The 18,234-nt window shown below is 41.5% G+C and overlaps 1 protein-coding gene across 1 annotated transcript in view; it reads right to left on the bottom strand.

Annotated features, from left to right (window-relative positions):
* The window catches only part of arhgef28a (Rho guanine nucleotide exchange factor (GEF) 28a), a 410,326-nt gene that overhangs the window by 88,357 nt on the left and 303,735 nt on the right, over window positions 1–18,234 (bottom strand). The window contains exons 34-35 of the mRNA XM_059644799.1: window positions 17,972–18,112; window positions 13,149–13,300 (exon numbers count right to left, since the gene is read on the bottom strand). Coding sequence (XP_059500782.1) covers window positions 13,149–13,300; window positions 17,972–18,112 — 293 coding nt within the window. The remainder of the gene's footprint in view (window positions 1–13,148; window positions 13,301–17,971; window positions 18,113–18,234) is intronic.

The raw sequence follows: 18,234 nt of genomic DNA, 5'->3' as shown, positions 1-18,234 counted from the left end.
AGTGTCATACTGGACCTGATGTGTTAACCAAGTTTCTCTCTCCACAGATGCTGCCAGATCTGCTGAGTTTCTCCAGCATTCTCGTTGATTGTTTCAGCTTTCCAGAATTCAGAGTATTTTGCTTAAATGTGAAAACAATAAAATAATTCTTTTACTTTTGCTTTCTTTCTCTTCTAGTTCTTAATCTGTATGTGACAGTCTTTTACTTTACTTATCTCACATGATTTAGATTTAATTCATATTTCCTGTTTTATACTTCCTGGAATTGGCAATCTTATAGCGTAGTGGTAACATTCCTAACTCTGGGCTAGACACTCTGGATCCAGTCTGATGCCAGGAACTTGTCAGCCAATGGAAAATGCATTTCAAATGTTGCCAAACAGCCTGATGATTCATTCCAAAATGCCCAATGGTAGGTAGTAAAACACTAATAAAAGTTATTCTTTCTGCAATAAATGTAAAGTGCTGGTAAAACTGGGAAGGGCTGGAGAGAAACAGAGAACAAAGAACAGTCCAGTGCAGGAACAGGCCCTTCAACCAACCAAACCTGCTCTGACACATGATGTCTTTCTAAACTAAAAACGTTTTACCTCTACAGGGTCCATATCCCGCTATTCTCTGCTTGTTCATGTATCTGTCAAGAAATCTTCTTGTACATTGCTGAGATACCAAGGGTTCTGAAGAAGGGTCGAGACCCGAAACGTCAGCTTTCCCATTCCTCTGATGCTGCTTGGCCTGCTGTGTTCTTCCAGCTCTACACCTTGGTATCCCAAATTCTCCAGTATTGGCAGTTCCTACTATCTCTTGTACATTGCTATTGTTCGTGCTTCTGCCACCTCCACTGGCAGTGCATTTACCACCCTCTGTGTAAAAAATCTTGCCTCTCACATTTCCTTAAAACTTTCCTTTTACCTTAAATCTATACCCCATGGTAATTGGCATTTCCACCCTGGGAAAAAGACTCTGGCTGTCTATTCTATCCATGCTTCCCATAATTTTCTAAACTCCTATCAAGTCAGCCTCAGCCTTCAACTTTCGAATGAAAACAAATCAAGTTTGTACAATCTCTCCTTCTCAGCTAATATTCTCAGAGTCTCGCCAACATTCTGGTATAACTTTTCTGTACCTTCTCCAAAACCTCCAGATCCTTCTGGTACTGTGGTAACCTGTCCTGTATGCAATATTTGTACAGTAGCCTAGCTAAAATTCTATACTTCTACAATACGATTTCCTAAATTTTATACGCTATGCCCCGGCTGATTAAGTCAAGCATACCGTACGCCTTCTTGACCAGTTTATCCACTTGTGTTGCCACTTCCAGGGAACTATGGACTTGTATGCCTAGATCCTTCTCTATAGAGCATAGAACATTACAGCACAGTACAAGCCCTTCGGCCCTCGATGTTGTGCCGACCCGTCATACCGATCTGAAGCCCATCTAACCTACACTATTCCATGTACGTCCATATGCTTATCCAATGACGACTTAAATGTACGTAAATGTAAATGTATGTCAATGCTTCTAAGGCTTCTGCCATATATTGTACTCTTCCCTGCTGCATTATCTTCCAAAATGCATCACCTAGCATTTGTCTAAATTAAATTCCATCTGCCATTTATTCCACTCAAGTATCCAGCCTACCTCTATCCTCATATCCTCCAGCAATTCTCCTCATTATCTGCAGCTTCGCTAATCTAGGAATTATCCATAAATTTACTAATGAGACCACCACACTCTCTCCCAATTCTTCCAGCACTGATCCCTGTGGAACACCAATCAGAAAAACTACCACTGTTACTCACTGCATTCTACGACCAAGCCAGTTCTGTATCTATCTTAACAAGTCACCATAGATCCGAGGTGACTTCACCTTCTGCGACAGCCTGCCATGAGTAACCTTGTCAAAGATGTTGCTAATATCCTTATAGATAACATCTATTGCCCTGCCCTTCTCAATCATCCTTGCCATTTCCTCAAAAGCCTCAATCATGTTTGTGAGACATGGCCCCCACCCCACGCACAAAGCCACGCCATCGGTATTAAGTCTATATTTTTCCAAACGTGAGTTAATCCTGTGCCTAAGAATCTTCTCCCTTAATTTCCCTACCACTGACATAAATCTTACCAATGTGTAATTTCCCAGATTATCCCTGTTGCCCTTCTTAAACAAAGGAACGACATTAGCTGTTCTCTTGTCCTCTGGGACCACTCCCATGATTAAAGAAGATGCAACGATTTTGTGCAAGGCAATTTCCACTCTCACCTCCGTCAGTAGTCTGGGAAAGGCCCCATCAGGCCTGGGGACTTGTCTCCTTTAATGCTTTTCAAAACTCCCAACAATGTTTTTATACTGAGATAGCAAGGTCTAGAGCTGCATGAACACAACAGGCCAAGCAGCATCAGAGGAGCAGGAAAGCTGATTTTTTGGACCTATACCCTTCTTCAGAAATGGGGGAGGGGAAGGGGCCTCTGAAATAAACCGGGAGAGGAGGGAGGCGGATGGAAGATGGATAGAGGAGAAGATAGGTGAAGAGGAGACAGACAGGTCAAAGAGGCAGGGATGGGGCCAGTAAAGCTGAGTGTAGGTGGGGATTAGGGAGGGGATAGGTCAGTCCAGGAAGGATGGACAGGTCAAGGGAGCGGGATGAGGTTAGCAGGTAGGAGATGGGGGTGGAGCTTGAGGTGGGGGCGGGGGAAATAGGTGGGAGGAAGGACAGGTTAGGGAGGCAGGGACAAGCTGGGCTGGTTTTGGGATGCAAAGAACAAAGAAAAGAACAAAGAAAATTACAGCACAGGAACAGGCCCTTCGGCCCTCCAAGATCCTCTGTCTAACCTGTCATCTATTTTCTAACAGTCTGTGTCCATATTGCTCCCTGCCCATCCATGTACCTGTCCAAATATATCTTAAAAGATGCTAATGTGGCTCTGTCTACCACCTCCGCTGGCAACGCGTTCCAGGCACCCACCACCCTCTGTGTAAAGAACTTTTCTCCTCTCACTTTGAAATCATGACCCCTAGTAATTGAGTCGCCCACTCTGGGGAAAAAGGTTTTTGCTATCCAGCCTGTCTATACCCCTCATGATTTTGTAGACCTCAAATCAGGTTCCCCACTCAATCTCCGTCTTTCTAATGAAAATAATCCTAATCTACTCAACCTCTTTTCGTGGCTAGCGCCCTCCATACCAGGCAACATCCTGGTGATCCTCCTCTGCACCCTCTCCAAAGCATCCACATCCTTTTGGTAATGCGGCGACCAGAACTGTACACAGTACTCCAAATGTGGCTGAACCAAAGTCCTATACAACTGCAACATGACCTGCCAACTCTGGTACTCAATACCCCATCCAATGAAGGAAAGCATGCCATATGCCTTCTTGACCACCCTATTGACCTGCATTGTCACCTTCAGGGAACAATGGACCTGAACACCCAGATCTCTCTGTTCATCAATTTTCCCAAGGACTTTTCCATTTACTGTATAGTTCGCCCTTGAATTTGATCTTCCAAAATGCATCACCTTGCATTTGCCCGGATTGAACTCCATCTGCCATTTATCTGCCCAACTCTCCAACCTATCTATATTCTGCTGTAATCTCTGACAGTCCCCTTCACTATCTGCTACTCCACCAATCTTAGTGTCATCTGCAAACTTGCTGATCAGACCACCTACACCTTCCTCCAAATCATTTACATATATCACAAACAACATTGGTCCCAGCACAGATCCCTGTGGAACACCACTGGTTACAGGTCTCCAATTTGAGAAACTCCCTTCTACTACTACTCTCTGACTCCTGTTGCCTAGCCAGTTTTTTATCCATCTAGCTAGCACATCCTGGACGCCATTCGACTTCACTTTCTCCATCAGCCTGCCATGGGGAACCTTATCAAACGCCTTACTGAAGTCCATGTATATGACATCTCCAGCTTTTCCATCAATCAACTTTGTCATGTCCTCAAAAGAATTCTATTAAGTTGGTAAGACATGGCCTTCCCTGCACAAATCCATGCTGTCTACCACTGATAAGCCCATTTTTCTTCCAAATGGGAATAGATCCTACCCCTCAGTATCTTTTCCAGTAGCTTCCCTACCACTGACAACAGGCTCACTGGTCGATAATTACCTGGATTATCCTTGCTGCCCTTCTTAAACAAGGAGACAACTTTAGCAAGTCTCCAGTCCTCTAGGACCTCACCCGTGTTTAAGGATGCTGCAAAGATATCTGTTAAGGCTCCAGCTATTTCTTCTCTCGCTTCCCTCAGTAACCTGGGATAGATCCCATCCGGACCTAGGGACTTGTCCATCTAAATGTCTTTTAGGATACCCAACACTTCCTCCTTCCTTATGTCAACTTGACCTAGAGTAAGCAAACATCTATCCCTAATCTCAACATCTGTCATGTCCCTCTCCTTGATGAATACCGATGCAAAGTACTCATTAAGAATGTCACCCATTTTCTCTGACTCAGCGCATAACTTTCCTTCTTTGTCCTTAAGTGGGCCAATCCTTTCTCCAGTTACCCTCTTGCTCCTTATATATGAATAAAAGGCTTTGGGATTTTCCTTAACCATATTTGCCAGCAATATCTCATGTCCTCTCTTAGCCCTCTTAATGCCTTGTTTCAGATTCGCTCTATATTCCCGATATTCTTGCAAAGCTTCGTCTGTCTTCAGTCGCCTAGACCTCATGTATGCTTCCTTTTTCCTCGTGGCTAGTCTCACAATTTCACCTGTCATCCATGGTTCCTTAATCTTGACATTTCTATTCCTCATTTTCACAGGAACATGTCTCTCCTACACGCTAATCAACCTCTCCTTAAAAGCCTCCGACATTCCATTGTGGATTTACCTTCAAACAGTTTCTCCCAATCTACATTCCTCGCATCCTGCCGAATCTTGGTATAGTCAGCCTTCCACCAGTTTAGTACTCTTCCTTTAGGACCACTCCCATCCTTGTCCATGAGTATTGTAAAACTTACGGAATTGTGGTTGCTAATTCCGAAATAGCCCCCTACTGTAATATCAACCACCTGTCTGGGTTCACTCCCCAACACCAGGTCCAGTATGGCCCCTTCCCGAGTTGGATTACATACATACTGCTCTAGAAAACCCTCCTGGTCACACCTTACAAATTCTGCTCTGTCTTGGCCCTTAACACTGAGTGAATCCCAGTCAATGTTGGGGAAATTAAAATATCCCATCACCACCACCCTGTTGCTCCTACACCTTTCCATTATCTGTTCACATATTTGTACCTCTATCTCACGCTCTCTGTTGGGAGGCCTGTAGTACAGTCCCAACATTGCTACTGCATCCTTCCTATTTTTTCTGAGTTCTTCGCATATTGCCTCACTGCTTGAGTCCTCCATGGGGCCCTCCTTCAGTACGGCTGTGATATTGTCTTTGACCTGTACTGCAACTCCTCCACCCCTTTTACCTCCCTCCCTATCCCGCCTGAAGCGGTAGGGGAGGGGAGATTTTGAAGCTTATGAAGTCCACATATCCCAAAACCAGGCTAGCTTGTCCCCGCCTCCTTAACCAGTCCTTCCTCCCACCTATCCCGTCCTCCCACCTCAAGCCCTACCCCCATCTCCGACCTACTCACGTCAGCCCGCCCCCTTGACCTGTCCATCCTCCCTGGACTGACCTATTCCCTCCATAACTCCCCACCTACACCCACCTTTACTGGATCCATCCCTGCCTCTTTGACCTGTCTGTCTCCTCTCCACCTATCTTCTCCTACACCCATCTTCTATCTGCCTCCCCTTCTCTCCCTATTTATTATAGAACCCCCTTCCCCTCCCCCATTTCTGAAGAAGGGTCTAGGCCCAAAACATCAGCCTATCTGCTCCTCTGACGCTGCTTGGCCTGCTGTGTTCATCCAGCTCTACACCTTGTTATCTCAGATTCTCCAGCATCTGCAGGACGTACTATCTCTGAAACAAATGTTTTTGTACTGATGTGCCCTAGAATATCAACATACCCCTCTTCAGGCTTACCATCCACCATGTCCTTCTCCTTTGTGAATACCAATGCAAAATATTCATTCAGGGCATCCCCTACTTCCTCCGGTGCCATGCATAAATTCCCTCCTCTGTCTTTGAGTGGACCTATCCTTTACCTAGCTACCCTTTTGCTTCTTATATATGTATAAAATGCTTTGGCATTTTCTTAATGCTGTTTACCAAGGACATTTCATGGCTCCTCTTAGCACTCTTACCTCCTTTAGTTTTCTCCTGCTTTCTTTATATTCTTTGAGGGCACTGACTCTCTTCGGTTTCCTAAACCTTACTGTGCTTCCTTTTACTTATTGACTAAACTCACAATTTCTCTTGTCATTAAAATTCCCCAATCTTTCCATCCTTATCCTTAATTTTCACAGGAACATGCTGGTCTAAAAATCTAATCAATTGATATTTAAAAGATTACCACGTGACAGCTGTGGATTTACCAAACAGCTACCCCAATCTATATTCCGCAGACCCTGCCTAATATTGTGGTGGTTAGCCTTCCCCCAATTTAGTGCTTTCAACTGATGGGTACTTCTATCCTTATCCGTAAGTAACTTAAAACTTACAGAATTATGGTCGCTGTTTCTGAATACTCCCCCAATGAAATTTCAATCGCCTGGCCTGGCTTATTCCCCAATATCAGATTTAGAATGGCTATTTCCCTTGTTGGATTATTTGCATACTATTTTTTAAAAAACTGCTGGCTGTTGGCAGACCTGTAGTTGCAATCCCATTGAAGTAACTGAACCCTTCCTATTCCTGAGCTCCTCCCATGTGGCCTCACTGGCTAGCTGTCCTCCTTCAGTACAGCTGTGACATTCTCCCTTACTAATAACGCAAAACCTCACCTCTTTTATATCTCTCTCCATCACACCTGAAACATCCTAAATCCCAGAATTTTAAGCTGCCAGCCCTGTCCCTTTTTCAACTAAGTCTCTATAATAGCTGCAACATCATAGTCATCCAAGTTCAAAGTTCATTTGCCTTCCCTTATCTGTCATACTTCTCACGTTAAAATAAATGCACTTCAGACCACCACTCTTCCTGTCTGTTCTTCTTCTTAGCTTTGCTTGCCTTAGTCTCCAACTCCTCCTCAGTTATTTTACTTGCTGACCTATTGCTCTGTTCCCCACCCCATTACACTGGTTTAAACCCTCCTGGGTGACACCAGTAAATTGCTTTACCAGGATATTGGTGCCCCTCCAGTCTAGGTGCAACCTAGAGGCTTCCTGTACAGGTCCCATCTGCCCTGGTAAGCCCTCCCTCCTACACCAGCTCTTTAGTCACGTACTTAACTATACTTATTTCTTTTTCATAGTTTCACTGGCACTGCACAGGGATTAATCTTGGGATGGTAACCCTATAAGTCATGCTTTGCAGTTTACTACCCAACTCTCTGAACTCCCTTTGCAGGGTCTCATCACTCTTCCAGCCTATGTCATTAGTACCAATATTAATTCTTAAGTTGAGTGCATTACTAACTAGTCCAGCATTTACTGCTCATCCCTAATCAAGTTAAGAGTCAACCACATTGAAGTGAGTCTGGAGTCACATGCAGGCCAGACCAGGTGAGGATGGCAGTTTCCTTCCCTAAAGAAAATCAGATAGAATTTTCCGACAATGATTTCATAATCATCACTAGGCTCTTAATTCCAGATTTTTTTTATTGCATTCAAATTCCACAATTTGCTGCGGCAGGATTTGAACCCAGATCCCCAGAACATTATCTTGGTCTCTGGACTAACAGTTCAATCATAATACCATTAGGCCATTGTCATGATATATACCACGTATACCACAACCTCTGGTTGCTCGCCCTTGCTTTTGAGAATGTCCCATGCCTGCTCAGAGAAATCCTTTACTCTGGCATCAGGGAGGGTAGACACAATTCTGGAGACCCTCTTACAACTGAGAAATGCCTATCTGTGCCCTTGACTATATAGTCCCCTATTATTGCTGCTCTACTGCACTTTGGCCCGCCCAGCTGTATAACAGAGCCAGCTGTGGTGCTACCACTCTGGCTGCTGCTGTTACCATTCCCTGATAGGCAATCCCTCCTACCAGTATCCAAAATGGTAGGCTTGTTAGAGAGGAGGATAACCACCCGGGATTCCTACACTCTCTGCCAGCCCGTTCTAGTGGATACCCAACTATCTGCTTGGGCCTTGGCTACGTCCATGTCTCTAAAACTCCGAGGTACAACACTTTCCGCCTGCTCCCAAGTGTGTCCCACGATGGCTCCAACCAATACGAGCAGACTGTCAGGAGCTGCAGTTGGGAATACTTCCTGCAGGTGGAGCTGTCAGGGGCATTCAATCTGTCTCTGATTTCCCACTTTCCACAGGAGGCCCACACTATCCCCCCCCGCCTGCCATTTTGCCCTGTAGTAAGCATATAATTCAACATAAATTTCTATTAATTTATGGGTAACTGGATGGTCCTTAGTGTTGGATTCTCATTAAAAAAACTATATAGCGATATTAATCTGTAAACAATAGTCTAGGTACCACTAAATCTCAGTACTGCCTTGCTGTACCATTAGCCTAAATCTCACTACTCTAAAATCTCACAGTTATGACAAGGTCAGTGCAAATTGAAGGTAAGAAGAGTCACCTGACCACTACTTAGCTATCAGGAGCCTTTGTATTCAAAATGTCATTTTTGAACTTGTGATGTCATGACTTGCAGCTCCCATGATACTCCCTGTGTAATGAATCAAGGTGAGGCTCCTATTTGAAACCAGCAGTGCTAATGCCTGCACCAACTTCTCGTAGAAACCTCCTTGATCACTGCTCACTAGTACCCTCTGTTGGACACTCTTCTTTCTGTTGAGCACCAGACCCTCCGAGATCTCTTTCTTATTTATGGTCTCTGCATCAATTTCTCCCAGAAAACTTCCTAATCATTTCTCACCAGACCCTCTCTTGGATGCTCCTCTTCTTGTTGAGTACTGGGTCCTCCAAGACCCCTTCCTCAGTTGTGGTCCCTGTGCTGATTTTTCCTAGAATCTTCCTCAGTAGCTTCTCACCAGTGTCCTCTCATTGTCAATGTTTCAAGTTCAATAATACTCCTCTTTAGTTACTTAATAGGAAACTAATACTCTAAAGAACGTTTAGTCAATATTAATTTTAGTCTGTTGAATTAAAATCTTTGTCCCTTCGGTAATGTCATTTAATTCCTTAATTTGTTGTCTGGAAATTCAAATCTGTTTTTCAATGTTATCCATCTCCACGGGTTCATAACATTTTAAATATGTGACATTACTTTTTGTTTTATGCATGCAGATTTTTTGGTTTTTACTGCTTTTCAAATTCTCAAAAGCAATTTTTTCAGATTTGTATGATGCTACATTGAAGCTCTTGAGCTCTTCAGCTGTAAATCTCTTTCATGTCAAACAGAAGTTCAGGACAGTCACTGATATCAAAACATCCTTAGTTTTTAACATTGCAGTACAATTATGTTAAAGCCATTGTTCCTGATGCATCTTTTGCAGAGTTGAGAAGATGAGTCTGTGACCTTCTAAAATAGCAGACAGGGAAAGGAAGTGGGGCATAACCCACACAGAAGCGAAACACAAACTCAGAAGAGCTATTTGAATTTAATAAAAACCAAAAGAACTGCAAATGCTGTAAATTAGGAACAAAAACATAAGTTGCTGGAAAAGCTCAGCAGGTCTGGTAGAATCTGTGAAGAAAAAAAATCAGAGTTAATGTTTCGGGTCTGGTGACCTTTCCTCAGAACTGAATTTGAATTTAATATTGAGTTTGAACAAGCCCCATTTTGGCAACTGCAGAAACCTTAACCTGCAGTGTGTAAGGTTCAAAAATTGATGGAATTCATGGCCTCACCCATCCTGCAAGAGCATTTGAGCGTCACGATCTGAAATTTTTATTTAAAAGCACCACTTTTTAAACATCGAGAAAGGTTGAATTTGTGAGTGAGAATTGAATATACTCCATTTTGGACAACTTTGATTGGCAGGCTCTCTGGTTTAGGCTACTAAACAAAAATTAACATCTAATCATGCAGTTTCAATAGAGTCCTTTGTTGATATTTCCCTAATAGCTATTGCTATGTCATTATGTCATTGTTAGCCTAACTTGAAAAGTTACAACTGTCTCAACAGGAGGTTTCAAATTTATGGCTTTGATTGACAATTTGAGGATGCTGTTATAAGAATAGGTATATTTAATGCATGGGTTGAATAGGAGTTTTTTTTAAAAAAAGGAGTTTAGCCAATTAAGGTGATTTGAAAGCTTTGTATGGATTTCATGATGGAGTGTTCACCTTCTGCTGTATATGATTGAGACATTTATCACAACATTAGAAGCATATTTGTGTCAAATCTACGTGATTCTTGAGGGGTGCTTATGGTGGTAACTCGGTGAGTGGCTATGCAGGTGGCATATTGCTGCACGGGGACATGACAGTGGGAAGCAAACATTGTGGGCATGACAATTATAGGGGTCATGGAATGGGTACAATGCTTAAATTGGGGGTTAGTTTGTTTTGGGACTGAGGTGTTGATGGCGTGTGAAGGCTAGCAAGCCTAACAACATTGTAGTGATTGGAATGAAGGTGGGCGGATGAATCTCATTGAGTACGAGTTCCCTGATTGGGGCTGTTAACTTGAGTCAATCAGGGAGTCCTGGCTGACAAGTATAAACAGGAGTATCAGGGATTCTCCTCAATCTAGGGACTGACTCTGAGCTAGCTGGTCAGAGTCCATGTACTGTATACATATAAATAAAGGGTGATTTGGTGATGGGATACCAAATTCCGCGGAGTTACTTCAAACTTCTAAAACAGCTGGAATGAAGTCTCAGTACTAAGGTAGGTCTTCTAACCAGTTTGCCTCACCTGCCACCACCCCCCACCTCACCCCGAGGCCAGCTAATATCTTTTTCCAGAGTTGACACGCACTCCTGGATTGAAACTTCCACATAACAGGGAACATTTTTACAGTGGCTGGTCCATGATTCATGACACTTCTGACATAAGCTATTTGTTCCAGTAGCAAAAATCTGCTTCCTGTGCCTTCCTCAGCCAACAAAAACAGCAGCATGAACTGGTTTGATTCGCTAAAGCTGGTGCTTAGAAGATTCAAGATAAATTAAAGAATCCAGCAAATTTATCTTGGCTTCTCCTAGTTCCAGAAAACCTACATGTCATGCACCAGTAGCTGCAAATAGTGCACTTTATTTAAAATAGTAGCTCAAATAATAAGGCCCTCCACCTAGTGGCATGGCCAGGAACTGGTAAACTGACCACTGCAACCGGTCTCTTTGAATACTAAATCCAGAGAAAGACAGGTCCTCTGTCTAAGCATCCACCAAGCTTGCTTCATCACAGATGAGATATTCTTTCCTGTAGGACAGGGAAAGCCGAGAGCTGACATGAAATTTATGCAGCAATTTAATATTGAAGACATAGTGAAGTTGTTACTACCTAGGGAAAGTGCAAAATTCAAAGCCAAAAAGAAAAGCTAATCAATAAGCAATTTGCGGAAATTCATATGCTCAGAAAGTTGTTAGCTTTCTATCACTTTGAATATTTGAGAAAAGTAGTTCAGAGGCATCTAAGGGTAAGCTGGAGAGGTACTGAGGGAGTAATTAATGGAGAGACATGTTGATAGTTCAGATTAAAGAATAAGAGGCTCATGGAAAGCATAACTACGACTGCCAACCTGTTGAGCCAAATGGCCTGTTTCCATGATATAAATGTCTATGTATCTCTTGATTAATTTTTGATTGGGATACTGTCTCACAAGTGACAAATAGCCAGCTGAAATCTATTATACATTTAGAAACTCACTCTGCCTTTAATGGACTGAATTACTTTGCTATCCCTTATAGAAAAGATTTGAACGCTAGTTGAGTGTTCTCCCACCATAGTACAGCTGAGATTGCTGTTCAGTCGTGCGGATGTTTAAAATGCACAATTTAAAACCAGTGCTAAGGTGCTCACACAATGGCCTGCAAACCATGGAACTCATGAGAGGTGACAATCAGTTTTCTAAAGCCAAAATTGCTTATGTTTTATTTGCATTGATCTTGCTAAATTTACTGAACCATTGAATCATAGAGAATAGAGAGAGGCCATTTGGCTTATTGTCTCTGTTTGAAAGAACTATCTAATGACTGGTTTCTCCTGTTTTAATATTAGGAAGCAAGTGATTTTGAAAGAGATATTTATAGCATTGTTACTACTGGTGGATTACTCCATATTTAGAGATAAAAGATTGTTAGTAACCACAGCTTGCAGTATGTGCAAAGGAATGGGAACATTCATTTCAACAGTATATGTGGCCCTCCTTGCTTCATGGTACGCACCTAAGCAGCTAGCAAACACAAAAAGCTTGGAAATGTCTGCATGTGTAATCTATCCGTGTTCCCTGGCAATACTTCCATACAGCCTTGTGTATTAGCCTGTAGGTTTAAATCTTTGGATTCATTTTACGAAATTTTATGATCCACAACATGAAATCTCAAGAAAAACTGACTTCTCGTACTGAGCTGCTAATGATTTACTAGACATGGCAAACATTCAAAAACAGGCGGACAAATTAGACTGAATTGTACTCAGGAGATGAAAGAAGTGAAAAAAGAACTAGTGGAAAAATAATTACTGCAAGCTGGAATCCGTTTATGAATTTAGCAGATGTCCATTTTTGGCAAAACTTAGTAACTTTCATTTATTATTCAAGATTTTGTTAAATATCAATCCTTTGAAGATTGAATTTTTCTTTTGCTAAAACATAATTCTAAATAAATTCATTTTGGAACAGTATAAATAGCAACATAAAGGTTGTGCAGAAAAAATGTATCTACAAAGAATCTAGTAAAGACCAGATTCTAAACAAACTAGTGTTTCTGGTCAGCCTACTGCACAGGGATTTTGAAGTATCATTTCAAGGAAATTTCAAAATTCGGCTTTTCATCTTTGGTACAAAATGATCAATAAATAATTTATCTGTAAAGATTACCAAGGTAGGGAAGGTGGTGAGGGAACAGGTGGAGGTGGGGGTGTAGTGGGGTCACTATTCAAATTGGCAAACTGATGAATCATTCGCTGAGAATCAGAAAGTAATCTTACTTAAATTAGGACTGACGGACAATCTTCCATAGCTATTTACCTTTCGTACAGTGTCATGTGATCTAGGTCTGTAGAGTTCACCATCTGTCTGCAAAAATGGAGTGTCAAAGCCATACCATACACTTCCTGTCTGTTTCATCATTGAATCCACAACTGATAACTGAGGATCTGGGATCTTAGCATCGGGTACATCTGTAAGGAGATACAAGAAAAGATGCAAGTCGTTTTAATGTTCATATTAAACACACTTACACGTGCCAACTATCAAAAGCTGCTTTTGTATAATGTGAAAATCCCATGTTAATATTGCATGGTTCTTCACGAATGCAGTCAGCAGTAATCTGAAAATAAAACTGCTCAAATCATTCACTCAGTTGAAAGTACTTCACTCTGTTATTGGTAACATCTAGGCAGCAATCAAGACCAACAGTGGTGCCTAGCATAGCAGTTTTTAAGAGCAACTATACAAAACAAAATAAACTTGTTTGGAAGTTGGTGCACTTTGATACAAAGGTAGATGGTACTGCATGAACAGGATGACCCTGGTTACACAGTAGCTCCCAACTAATGCAGTCTGAAGTGCTTTGTGCGTATTGTAAAGACACTAATAGAGGATTGGCTGACTGGCTGAAGACAGAGAGTGGGGATAAAGGGATATTTTTCAGGAGGGCAACTGCAGACCAGAGGAGTTCAACAGAGATCAGTCTTAAGATCACAACTATTCATGTTACACATTAATGATCTTGATGAAGGTACTGAGGGCATTGTTGCTAACTTTGAAGTTGACAAAAAATTAGTTGGAGAGACATGTAGTGTTGAGGAAGGAGGGAGGCTGTAGAAGCACTTGGGCAGACTAGGAGAGTGGGCAAAGAAGTGGCAGATGGAATACAATATGTGAGGTTATATGTTTTGGTAGGAAAAATACACACATGGACTACATTCTATAAATGGAAAGGCTTCAGAAATCTGAAGCACAAAGGGACTTGGGAGTTCCAGTTCAGGATTCTCTTAAAGTTAGCATCCAGGTTTAGTTGGTAGCTAGGAAGGCAAATGCAATATTAGCATTTAGAATTTCAAGACAGCTAGAAAACAACAGCAGAGGTGCACTACTGACGCTGTGTAAGGCTCTGATCAGATGGCTTTTGCAATATTGTGAGCAGTTTGGACCTTGTATCTAAGGATGGACGTGCTGGCACTGGAGAGGGTCTAAAAGAAATTTACAAGAATGACCCAGGAGATAAAGGGTTTGTCCTATGAGGAGCAGTTGAGGACTCTGGGTCTGTACTCGATGGAGTTTAGAAGGATGAGGGGTGAATCTGATTGAAACTTACAAAATATTGAGAGGCCTGGATAGAGTGGATGTGGAGAAGATGTTTCCACTAGGAGGAGGGACTAGGACCCAACGGCACAGCCTCAGAGAGAAGGGGTGATCCTTAGCACTGAGGAATTTCTTCAGCCAGAGGGTGGTGAAATTGTGGAACTCATTGCCACAGGAGGCTGTGGAGGCCAAGACATTGAGTGTATTTAAGACAGAGATTTATAGATTATTGGTTAGTAAGAGTATTGAAATTTACAGGGTGAAGGCATGGGGAATGAGGTTGAGAAGGACAGCAGCTATGATCAAATGGTGAAGCAGACTTGATGGACCAAATTGCCTAATTCTGCTCCAAAATCTTATGGCCTTATGGTCTCCCGCTTCTGAAACAATCTGTTGTAACACAGCTTTTGAAGTTTTATATTTACCAACTCAACCAAAAGGCTGTGCTTCCTTTCAATTAACTAATTTATCTGTGTAAACATAGCTCACTGTTTGCACAAAAACCACAGGTTTGCCAGCAAGTTTAGGAGAAATGGATGTTCTTGTTACAATCAGGTCTAAACAAAGGAGTGATCAAGGCAAAGAAAATAATTCTCAAAAAGAAAATAACATACTTGTCACAATACATCATGTCTGGCTGACTTGATGGAAAGGTGGGTAAGGAGAGTGGAGACAGGAAATGTTGAGACTTAAGAGATTGTTTTACTAAAGCTGCCAGGTGCATTGGCTATTAACATGTGCATTGAAACAATCTGACACAAACATTTCCTGTGTGGTTTTATGTTTTAATTTAGAAACCTCCCTTACTTAATAAAAGAATCAAAAGCACTGATGCCCTTGAAACTATCATGACATCTGTAAGTATGGCATTCAACTATTTAGTAAGTGGTGCAGGATATTTACAGCAGTAGTCAACTGGCTATTTCTTACACATGGGCCGTCAACATCACTGTATGGTGTGCAAGACTCTGTTACCACCACTGGTTTCTTCCATCAGGCAGAAGATACAGAAACCGGAACACCCGCACTGGTAGGTTCAGGAGCAGCTTCTGCCTGGCCGTTATTAGATTGATGAATGGACTCTCTAATCTCAAATAATGCTAATCCTGCTAATGTTGATCGCATCTAGTACACGCCCTGTGCAATGTAACCTGTATGCCTCTGTCTAAGTCTTTTTACAACCTCTGATCAGTGCACCCTTGCTAATTATGAGCAATCACTGCAGCCCAAAAGTCACCACAGCTCAAAGAGTGACTTTTAACTGCATGAATGAATTGACTAGGTTTATTTTCAAGTTTTTTGTTGGCTATTCATTACCTATACATCAGGAGTTTTGCAGTATTTATGTGGATTTTTCACATTGCACAACAGCAGGTTTAAAGATTAAGAGATAATTGGACCAAACAAAGTAGATGCGATTCACGACCAATTTTCAAAAATTGTGCAGTTAGTTTTATATATCCGTTGCTGTTTCTATCTACAAGAATAATGTTGACATAGTCTTGTTTAAAGTTGCCACATGTAATTACAGCTGGAACACCTGCAGACATAGGCTCTGCAGCACCAGGCATAACCATCGGTGGCACCAGACTCAAGGTTGAAGAAAAATTCTCTGACCTGAAAGCGTGCTTCCAGAGTGCTATTTGAAACCTCTCACTATGAAGGTCAACATACATTTGCCTTCTTAAATGCCGGCTGTACTGGTATGCTTACTTTAACGACAGATATGCAAGGATACTACAGTTATAATTGGACTTACCCCTTTCACAATCTATCCCTATCCAGATAACAATCCCCCTTTCTGTTTTTGCTACCAAAGTGGATAACCTCACATTTATCCACATCATCTTCAAGTATTCACCCAGTTATTTTACTTGTCCAAATCACACAGAAGCCTGCCTGCAGTCTCCTCACCGTCACAACCAGCTTTGCAACATCTGCAAGCTTAGGGATAGGATACGTAGTTTCTTTATCTAATATAGTTTGTGAATAGCTGGGGTCCAAGCACCTGTGGTACTCCACTGAGTCCTGAAGTGGGTTACATCTGAAGGTGATTGAAATGGTGAGGAGACTGCAGACAGGCTTCAGTGTGATTTGGACAAGTAACGTACCTGGGTGAATACTTGAAGATAATGCGGATAAATGTGAGGTTATCCACTTTGCTCCTTTCCTCCAGTTGCTGCCTATGTTTTTCTAGCCCCCTCAGACAAGGGCACATTTTTTCCTACCCTTTGCTCCTCCCAGTAATCAGTTTCTATTCATTCTAATACTCCAATTCCAAGTACTTTAAATACGCATGCTATTGTTTTACATGGAACATTTTTGAAAACCTTCTGAAAATCCAAGTAAACCACATACTCTGGTTCCCTCCATCCTCTCAACCATTTACATCCTCAAAAAATTTCAACAGGTTTATCAAGCATGACCTCCGCTATGTAAATCCACGCTGAGTCTGTTTGATTCGGTCACTACTTTCCCAGTTTAGATCTAAATAAAAGTATAAATGGTGACGGTTGACAGGAAGTAAAGACTCAAGATATTTAATTTACTACCAGTAAACATCTTGTTTGCTTCTATTTTAAAGCAATCGATAAAATAATATTAAGATAATTTTCACAAATTTGCTAATGTTTATGGATCAAATTGTGCAAGTCTGAGAGAATATTCTATAATTTACAATTTGAGCACATCTGCAAGATCGAACCAGAATAAAGAAATTCTAGTATTCAATAAGGGCCAGGAACAAGGAATGGCATTACTCAGTTTGGTATGATCTATGAAGAATATAATATGCATATTTCTGTACAAATCAATACTAATCATGAGCAAAGGGTATTGATAGCCCACTGTAGATGCCGAAAGATAGTATTTCATAGAATCCCTAAAGTGTGGAAACAGAACATTTAGCCCAACAAAACCACACTGACTCTGTGAAGAGCATACCAGCCAGACTCAGCACTCCTACTCTATCACTGCATTTCCCATGGTTAATCTACCTAGCCTACACATTCCTGGACACTACGGACAATTTAGCATGCCTATCCACCTAAGCTGCACATCTTTGGACTGTGGGAGGAAACTGGAGCACCCAGAATAAACCCATGCAAACACAGGAAGAATGTGCAAACTCCACACAGACAGTTGCCTGAGGCTGGAATTGAATCCAGGTCTCTGGTGCTGTGAGGCTGCAGTGCTAACCACTGAGCCACCGTGCCACCCATAGTCCCAAAACAAACTAATGGCCACATTATCTTACGGTAGTATTTTAAAATATTTTAATTTAATACTTGCATTAGATTGTTTTATCATTGCAATGTTTATTTTAATTATTACTACATCTTATTTTTCCTAATTCATTAAATTCATTTTTGAAAACTAAACAAAAAATGTGCAGAAACACATATCCTGAAAATCAGAGTTTTCTTTAAAAGCTACTCCAATTTTCAGAACAATCATATGGTTGTTTTTTCTTTTAAATAGTCTGACAATTCTATAACTCTCCATTTAATGCATTACTCCCTCTACATAACTTGGTTCCCACTTACACACAGATGATTGTGAAACTCCCAAACTGAAGCTCCCAAACATTTCTAGTTTTTGTGGCATCACTGCTTCTTCCAAACCTTCCCGTGACTGTTCAGCAAAATTGCATGGTTGAGATGTTAGTAGTCTGTGCAGACTTTCAGCTGTAGAACAAGGAGAAAATGAAACAAATTGCAATAATTAAAAAGTAATTCATCAAATATGTTATTTCATAATTAGAATTGTCATGAAGTTCGATATTAAATGACAAATAAATACAATCTAG

This window comes from Stegostoma tigrinum, chromosome 3 (assembly GCF_030684315.1).
Source record: "Stegostoma tigrinum isolate sSteTig4 chromosome 3, sSteTig4.hap1, whole genome shotgun sequence".
Taxonomy (NCBI): domain Eukaryota; kingdom Metazoa; phylum Chordata; class Chondrichthyes; order Orectolobiformes; family Stegostomatidae; genus Stegostoma; species Stegostoma tigrinum.
Note: the sequence above shows the minus strand (reverse complement) of the source record. Positions and strands in the feature narration are given on the sequence as shown.